Source organism: Hyaena hyaena, unplaced genomic scaffold (genome assembly GCF_003009895.1).
Source record: "Hyaena hyaena isolate Hyena2069 unplaced genomic scaffold, ASM300989v1 scaffold_1, whole genome shotgun sequence".
In the NCBI taxonomy this organism is placed as follows: Eukaryota; Metazoa; Chordata; class Mammalia; order Carnivora; family Hyaenidae; genus Hyaena; species Hyaena hyaena.
Window position 1 is genome coordinate 10,181,319 of NW_024080633.1, and position 8,650 is coordinate 10,189,968.

Genomic DNA, 8,650 nt, shown 5'->3' on the forward strand with positions numbered 1-8,650 from the left:
AGCCTCACCCCCCCGACGGGCAGTGGGGAGCAGCCGGGGCCCGGCCCCTCTCTTTCCCTGTGAGTCGGGCCTCTGTGTGTCCACCAGGTGAACACACGGGAGGGGGGGGCGGCGCAGAGGTCACCGTGGGTGCGGATGTCCGGGGGGTGCGTCCGCGCCCGCGGATGCCTCCGGAGGGCAGGTGTGCGGCCGCGCCAGCCGGGCCTGTGCCCGCGGGCAGCAGGTCAGCGCCACGGGCCGCGGGCGGGGGGGCGCTGGCCCCACTTGCGTCCTGTCTCCGGGCACCCAGGTCGTCGTCGCGGTCGTCCTCGTACTCGGGCTCTGCGTCGTCCCGCTCGCGCTCCCGCTCGTCGTCCTACAGCTCCTACTCCAGCCGCTCCTCCCGGCACAGCTCGTTCTCAGGCAGCCGCTCCAGGTACGTCGGGGGCCGAGCGTGGGCGCCTGGGCCCCGCGGCTCCTGCCGCCTTCCAGGGGGGGGGGGGGCACAGAGCAGGTGGGCCCCGTCCGCGATGCTACAGCTCCTCCATCGTCACGGGAGGCTCCGCGGGACGTTCCTAGAAAGACCAAACAGTAGGTGTACTTTCCCCGTTGAAAACAGGCTTAGAATTTTAGGGAATTTTTCGTCGTCACTTGTGTAGGAGCGAACTTGTTCATCAGTGTAACGGACGGGACCATCGGGGGCTGTTTCCACTCTGGTCCCTCTAACCAGGGCCGGTGGCCTGTCCCCCCCCCACCCCGCACCCGGGGCCGGTGCCGCCCGCCTGAGTCCCTTCTGCCTCGTTCCGCTTGCAGCTAATGCTATGAGGGGAGCACCACTGGCTCCCTTTGCTCTTCCCTCGCCCCAGTCAGGGCTTAGCTCACAGAGGAGAGGTCCGGGACCGCGGGAGGCGGGGGGGGCTGCCCAGCACCCACAGATAGGCCGCCGCGCCCTGAGATGTCATCATCCCAGTCGCTGACCGGCACCCGCACAGGCCACACACGTGTGCGCGCACACGACACTTCTCTGGCAGTGCATCATCACACGCTCTTGGAATAAATCGGCGGGTCCCACAGTGGCGCCCCTCCCGGCAGGCCGTCACGGGGATGATTTGAGCAGCATCAGGGTCAAGGGCAAGGTGCCCGTGCAGGGCAAGGGGAGTAGGCTGCGTGGGTCCCGCTTTCTGGGGACGTTGTATCTTGTGCCGCCCGATGCTGCTGAGAAAGGGGAGCGTCTGCGGGGTCAGCGAGGTCTCACAACCTCGTGGCCAGGGGTACAGTACCCGCGGGGTGCAGGGGGAGCTGCCGCTCACGGGGCGGTCAGGGAGAGCTACCTGTTGGAAGAGAGGTGGAGGGTGGGAAGGACGCCAGCCAGGGCAGCTGTGGCAAGAGAATGTGTGCGTGGCTTCGTTGGCACGGACGGGCAGTGAGCTCTGGGCCTGAGGCCCCGCTGAGAAACTGGGAGATTCTGGAAATGCTGGGGGGGGGTGGGGGGGAGGGATGTCGCCTGCAGTCTCTCCTCTGCGGGGCCTTGAAGGCGCTGGGGGACGGGCAGGAGGCCCGCGCTGCAGTGAGGCGTCCCTGTCACTCAGCTCTGCAGAGCCCACACCCGGGACCGGTGTCCCTCGTCAGCTTCAAAATCTTTTCACTGCGACGTAGACGACTCAGCGGTTTCCACAAAGTCAGCTGCACGTTCTTGGCCACCTGACCTTCCCCTCAGGTTGCCCGCACGCCCATGCCACCCGCAGACCTCTCCCCTACACACTCCGTAGCGGGCGGTGGTGCGGGGCTGGCGGCCTCGCTAGGCCTTCCTTCCTGTGGCCCCAGCCGCGTGGGCGTGAGGACGGGAGGGCCGGGCATCTGTCCCGCGCTGTGGCTGCAGACCTGCGCTGTGGCAGCCGCGGGGGCCTCACGGCGTGGGAGCTGTTGCTTCTGCGGTTTGGCTGAAGACGTGGACGGCTCCCCGTGGTCTCCCAGTCGGGAGGGATCGGCAAGCCTGGGAGCCTTGGGGGGCGGGGGGTGCTGGGTCCTGGGCCGGAGTCCGCAGCCTGGCCAGCGCCCCTGCCCTGTCCCTGCTGCTGACACCTGACGCTGTCCTGGCGTGTCCTCTGGTGGGAACACCCTCCCCCCTGGACCTCAGTGCCTGGCTCCCTCGCCTGATGTCCCCGGGCAGGTGGGGCTGTGTGTCTCCTTGAGGGACCCCAGCCTGGTGTCTCCTTTTCCTGGTGCTGTTTTAGGAGAAGACCAGGAACACTCAAAAGCCATTTTAAATCTGAGGCAGATAGAGACTTGCAGTGATTTTCTGTGACCGTAGGCAGCGTCCCTGACATTGGCCACACGTGGACCAGGGCACCGTGACGCCCCCTCCTCACGTGTCTGTTTACTCCCTAGGTCCCGGTCCTTTTCCTCGTCCCCGTCCCCGTCCCCAACGCCTTCCCCACACAGACCTTCCGTCAGAACCAAGGGGGAGCCAGTCCCGCCTCCTGGGAAAGCAGGGTAAGTGCCCCGTGGGCCAGGCACGCCTCCCCCTCTCCCTGTGCTCTCCCTCGTTCCTCTCTTCTCACTGTGAAGAAGCCCCAGGGAGGCCCTAGAAGGGGGCAGAGGCGCCAGGGGGCCAGGCTGGGGGGGCCGCGTGCACAGGAGCGCCGGCACCCGCCGCCCCGGGCTCACCGATCGCTTCTGCTGCTCCCGGAGGGGGCGCTGGTCCCCCCCACGCGTGCGAGCCCCACAGGGAGCACTGCAGACCCCACAGCGCCTCGCGTCGCAGCGCCCTGGCGGCCAGTGACGGGGCACGGCCGGGGCGCGTCTGAGCACAGGGGCCCCGCCCGCTCGCTGTCCTCGCCGGCCCACGCCGCCGCCGCTCTCGCGAGCGAGTCCTCAGTAGCCCTCCGTTAAAGCGAATGGTGCTGAGGGATACCTTACGTCAGGGGCAGCGCAGCCGTCTAAATTGTGCTACCGGAGGGACTTAACATACGTGAGGCCGCCGCGGCCCAGACGCACGGGGCCCGGAGAGGCTGTCCCCGGCCGGGCCACACATGAGGGGCCTCGCGGGAGGCGGGCTGCATGGGCAGCCTCGTCCACACAGAACGTGACTCGCCCCTGACGCCATGCCAGGCGATGTGCTTTTTGCCCAGACCTTGTCCCCGCTGACCCCGTCTGCCCGAGGACGGCAGGGTATCTCCCCGCACCGGCAGGGGCGCCAGGCGCTCAGGAGCCTTTTCTCTGCGGCGGCGTGGGCCCCACGCGTGAGCGGGCCGTGCCCCGGGGCAGCCCGGGGATGTGCGTCCCAGCAGGCACGGCGCCGGCTCTGTCCTCGAGGTTCCTCAGAGGGCCCATCCTCTCCCCGCGTTGGGCCGGGCCTGACCCTCCCTTCGTCTCGCGTCACAGAGAGAAGTCCGTGAAGAAGCCAGCCCCACCTCCAGCGCCGCCACAGGCCCCTAGGACCCCTGCCCCGGCGCCCGAGCCTGCCAAGCCGGGGGACCCTCGGGAAGCCAGGAGGAGGGAGCGGCAAGCGAGGAGCCCCCCCAGGAGGTAAGCCAACAGGTTTCTGGGTACCTTGTGGCGCGTTCTACATCTTTGGTGGCAGAGCTGAGGGACGTGACCTTGCCGACCCTCGGTTTCCCCGTGAGCGCGATGGGAGGTGCGAGCATCTTAGGACGGAAGGTGTGGTTGTGAGGGACGCAGGCGCCCCCTCGACACCAAGGTCTCCCCTGGAAAGAGGCGGTGCTGCTGGGCGTTCGAGGAGAGAGAGAGCAGAGCCCTGCGCGCTCGTGGGAGGGCAGCGGCGCGTGGGCCCGTGGCTCCTGGGACGGGGGATGGGATGGGGGGCGGTGGGGACAGGAGGGGCAGGGGCGGGGAAGAGGGAGGTGGGGGCAGGAAGGATGGGGACAGCAGGCAGTGGCGCCACCCTCCGTTGCAGGCGGACCATCAGCGGCAGCGGCAGCGGCAGCAGCTACAGCGGCTCCAGCTCCAGATCCAGGTCATTGTTGTCGCCTCTCCGGCCCCGTGCGCCCCGGCCACCTCCCCCCTCCCCCCGGGAGGACCCGGAGAAGACCAGGGACCTCAGGCGGCTGCCCCCAGCTCGCGGAGGTGCCCAGCAGGCCTGAGGCCAGCACGGAACCCTCCCACCACCCCGCTGGTCGTGCCCGAGGCCCTCGGTGGACGGCCTGTGGCAAAGCCTGCGGAGAGACTGGGTAGGAGAGGCTCTGCCGCTCAGCTGTCTGGAAGCAGAGACCGTGTCAGGCCAGCGCTCAGGTTCCTGCGGCGAACTTTCTCTCTCATTTCTAGGCAGCAGGTGTTTCATCCATTTGCCCACATCTTCCTAAAATAGGTTTAAAGTCCCCCCATCTTGAAACAAAAGCGGGCCCTTCCTCTCTACCCGGATCGTTTCGGGGTCTGAGGACCTAGGAAGTGATGGTCGGGTGTCTTCTGAGGGTGCTGGGGCTCCGCGGCCTGCCGCGTGGGGGTCCTCATAGCGGGAGCCCTGGGGGCAGCAGTGCCTGTGAGACGGGCCACCGTTCCCCTGCTTCCCTGAGTCCCGTGCTGGGCCGGGCAGCCTCTGCCTCGGGGTCCGGTGTGCCTGCGGGTCAGAGCCCTCCCCTCCCTCGGGCCTCCTCGCCTGCGCCCTCGGCTCTGCCGCCGCCAGCCTGGCTCATGCTTAGTCCCTGCCCAGCAAACAGGTGGCTGTGTATTAGTGCAGGACCCTCAACGGGGGACATGGGCGTCCCTTCACCGGGTGGCACCTCGAAACCACCCTGAGCGCCCCCAAAATCTTGGGTTTCCTGGGTACACATTCCTCAGAACTGGAAACCGGGGAAAGTGGGCATGGAGACCCGCTGCCGACCCCGCAGCCTCGCCCCTGGCCATCTGGCAGTCACGCCACGTGGATGCAGATGTGCTTCTGTGTGTCCAGGTCCCTGAGCGTGAGCAGCGTCTCCTCAGTGTCCAGCGCCACGTCGAGTAGCAGCTCGGTGCACAGCGTGGGCTCAGACGACATGTACGCAGACCTGGCCAGCCCCGTGTCCTCGGCGAGTTCGCGCTCCCCCACCCCAGCCCAGACCAAGAAGGAGAAAGGTACAGGGGGTCCTCGCGTCCTGGGCATGGCGGCCGCAGAGGCGGGCAGGCCCTTCGTGGAAGGAGGGTGCGCGCCCTGCCTCGCTCGGTCCCCCAGGAGAGCACAGGCGCCCCCCGGCTCTGCCCCCCCGCCTCCATGGCCCGCAGGAGACCGCCATGCCCAGCTGGCAACCGTGACTTGGCGCTTGTCGTTGGCAGGAAAGTCCAAAAAAGAAGACGGGGTTAAAGAAGATAAGCGGAAAAGGGACTCGGCACAGCTGCCCAAGTCCTCGAAGCCCTCTGCAGGCGGCAAAGCCCCGCAGCCCGCGGGCCCCCCGCAAGCGCCCCCCGGGCAGCCCCAGCAGGGCTCCTTCGTCGCCCACAAGGAGATCAAGCTGACGCTGCTGAACAAGGTGAGTGGGGGGCGCTGTTGGTGGTGGCTCGGGGGGTCCTGCTCCGGGGACCCCGCTCCGGGGGCCACTCTGTTTGCTGGGGCCACTCAATTCCTGGGATTGGACCTCTGAGGGCCGCACACACCTCGCTTGTCCTGCCCCAGCAGACAGCCTCGTGGGGGGGGGGGCGGGGGGGTACGGGGGGGGCGGGGGCGGGTCCCGGGAGATCCCAGCGTCGCAGGGGTGCTGGGTGCTCCGACCCTTCCCCGAGTGCCCGGGCCCTGCCGGCTCCCACAGTGCAGCCCAGGGACAGGGAGCAAAGCAGACATGTGCTCTGAGCTGACGTCCCCAAGGCTGCATAGGACGGGAAGGGCGAGAGGCCAAGTCCCCTGCGGCCCATCCCGGGCGGGTGGCCCCCAGGGAACGCGGTGCTGTGCAGGGGCCTTCCCTGCAGAGAGTGGAGGCCCGAACCCAAGGGCCTTGCGCCCCTTGGGGCCCGGCGAGCACCAGGAGAGCCCGAGGAGGGGTGGGGGGCTGTGAGGCTGTCAACCACCCTGTCCCCTGCGTCCCGCCCGGGCTGCTCCCGCGTGGGGCCAGCAGCTCAGCCCCAGGGTCCTCACTGCACCCTCCACTGTCTCAGGCGGCTGACAAAGGGAGCCGGAAGCGGTATGAACCCTCGGACAGAGACAGGCAAAGCCCTCCTCCAGCCAAGCGTGCTAACGTGTCCCCAGACCGAGGTGAGCCCCCCACTGCAGGGCCCAGCGCGGCTCAGGGGCTTTAAAAGATACCCCAGGGAGCCGATCACGTGGGTGTGTCTGCCAGTACGTAAGGTTTTATGAAGTTAAAGGGAAAGAAGATATTTCCACATTTACTTATGCTAAAATGACAATAGTAGATTATTATGTTTTAACATAAGTATCATTTTTTTATGGGTGGAATAACTAAATTTCCAGAAACCGAAGTTAGTGGGTTTGTCATCGTTTTCTCTTGAAAATGTCTTCACTCTCTGGGTGACGCGGGACACACGGACTCTGGGAAGCATAGTCCGCGTGAGAATGTGAGCGAGCGCGCAGGGGCCAGGAGGGGCCTCGATGTCGCAGTAGAAACAGTGTGACCCCAGAAGGTCTCTGCCCTGGACCTGGGGCATCAGGAGCAGAAGGAGGGAGAGCCCGAGGGCGCCCCGGCACAGACCCCCATCGCCCTTGCCAAAGGCCTCTCGTCTCATCGGATGGCAGCGCCACAGTTGCCTCTGGCTTGCTGGTTTCACTCTCCCCTGCCCCCCGGCCCCCGCCCCCCTCCAGCGCTGCCTCAGCGAGGTCACTTTCTGCTGTCGCCAGCGCTGGCCCGTTCCTGTCCTCTGACCGGCTCTGCCCCTCGCCTCGTCCCGTGAGAACGAGCAGGCGGTACTGAGCTGTCGCGAATCTGGAATGGGGCCGCGGGCAACCCAAACCTGTCCATGCGCGCCACCCGCAGGTGACTGGGACCCCGGTCTTACCTCATCCGTGTCATCCAGGTTCTCGGGACCGGAAGTCAGGTGGGAGACTTGGCTCCCCGAAGCCAGAGCGGCAGAGAGGCCAGAATTCTAAGGCACCCGTGGCCCCTCCAGACAGGTGAGTGCCCTGCCCCTGCCCTGGGCACTCAGCATAGGCGCTGTCACCACGGGGCAGGCCAGCCACCCAGCAGGTCCCCGAGCGAGGGGGCCCAGGGCAGCAGGCTTTCTGGAGCCCCCAGCCCTGCCCGCACTCCACTGCAGCCTCGGGGTGGAGGTCCGGATGCGTATACACCTCGGTTATCCGTACAGCCCCCACCCCCCCGCCAGTGCCCAGGCCCCTGGGGCTCCTGAGTCAGCAGTGCGGGGGGTCCTTGCGGGGGCCGCAGAGAAGCCCCAGCGGCAGCAGGAGGGACAGGCCAGCAGGTGCCAGGCAGGCCCTGGGTGCGCTGTCCCCTCCACTCTCCACAGCTCAGGGCCCCTCCCACCGCGGCCAGAGCAAGCGCTGCTGGCGGGAAGCTGGCCTGTCTCCACAGGTCCAGGGAGCCCCCCATCCACCCTGGGGGCTCTGCGCACAGCTGCCGGGGTCCAGGGCCCCCGTGCCCCTGCTCAGCGAGAGGCTCTCATCACAGGGGGAGGCGCTCTGACCTGCCTGCGGCCTCTCCCTGCCCCGCCCCCCCCTCTGCAGGAAGCGCCAGCTGTCACCCCAGTCCAAGAGCTCCAGTAAGGTCACGAGTGTGCCCGGCAAAGCCTCAGACGCCGGCGCTGCCACCGCCGTGTCCACCGGCACCAAATCAGGGAAGGCCAGCACGCTGTCGCGGCGCGAGGAGCTCCTGAAGCAGCTCAAGGCCGTGGAGGACGCCATTGCTCGCAAGCGGGCCAAGATCCCCGGGAAAGTGTAGGGGCCCCACGGGCTCGGCCCCCCCGAGTTAGAGACTCTCGTGTTTTTATAAATAGGGTAAGCACAGCCGTCTCCGATTTTGAAGTTAACGTCTAATTTTGGCTGTGATTCTTTTTAAAAATTAAAAAAGGAAAAAAAAAGTTTCTCAGCTGGAAAAGAAGCCACACACGAAATGAGGGTGATGCTGAATCCCACAGGCTCCCCCCGGAAGGCGGGCCGGCCTGAGCGGCCCCAGCCCAGGGCAGGGGGCCCGGAAGGCGGGCGGGCCGGCCGGCGGCAGGAGCAAGGGCGCGGCATCGGTTTTATTAAATTATACGTCCCAGGCGCCCGGTTCCGCCTGCCCGGTCTGCCTCCCCCACCCTCACCCCGTGCCAGCCAGCCTGCCCCGGGCCGGTCCTCTGCACCCTCCTCCCTGCCCCAGGGCCCCGGGAGCCTGTGCTCCCCACCCGCCTCCTCCCCACCCCGCCGCCCCCAGGGTCAGAAAATAGATATATATTCTTGACTGAAGTCCGATTGGGAAATATTTCCTGTCTTTTATTTTAAGCATCAGATTGTTTTAGTTGATTTAAAAAGGAAAAAAAAAACATAGAAAAGACCAAAAAAAAAAAAAAGACAAGACCGAGGGTGTTGTTGGGCGCCTAACATGGAGGGTCTTTTTTGAGGGGTCTCCTAAAATAAAGTATTTTGATAAGCAGCCGTCTTGCCCTGGTGGTGACGATGACTGGCCCAGGCCCTCACCTGCGACCACCCCCCCCCGCACGGCGCTCACCTGGCCCGCCTGGCAGAGGAGTGGCCCCCAGCTGCTGGGGGCACGGGGGCTCCCCTGCAATGCCCGGGAGC

General features: G+C 66.5%; 1 protein-coding gene across 2 annotated transcripts in view; it reads left to right on the forward strand.

Annotated features, from left to right (window-relative positions):
• Positions 1-8,394, forward strand: part of ZC3H18 (zinc finger CCCH-type containing 18) — a 57,105-nt gene extending 48,711 nt beyond the window's left edge. For both annotated transcript variants that reach the window (XM_039226270.1, XM_039226277.1), the window contains 9 exons: positions 290-415; positions 2,368-2,472; positions 3,364-3,507; positions 3,896-3,955; positions 4,889-5,049; positions 5,248-5,441; positions 6,061-6,157; positions 6,934-7,030; positions 7,598-8,394. In XM_039226270.1, the coding sequence (XP_039082201.1) occupies positions 290-415; positions 2,368-2,472; positions 3,364-3,507; positions 3,896-3,955; positions 4,889-5,049; positions 5,248-5,441; positions 6,061-6,157; positions 6,934-7,030; positions 7,598-7,811 (1,198 nt within the window). In that variant the 3' untranslated portion in view covers positions 7,812-8,394. The remainder of the gene's footprint in view (positions 1-289; positions 416-2,367; positions 2,473-3,363; positions 3,508-3,895; positions 3,956-4,888; positions 5,050-5,247; positions 5,442-6,060; positions 6,158-6,933; positions 7,031-7,597) is intronic.
• The last annotated feature ends 256 nt before the right edge of the window (positions 8,395-8,650 follow it).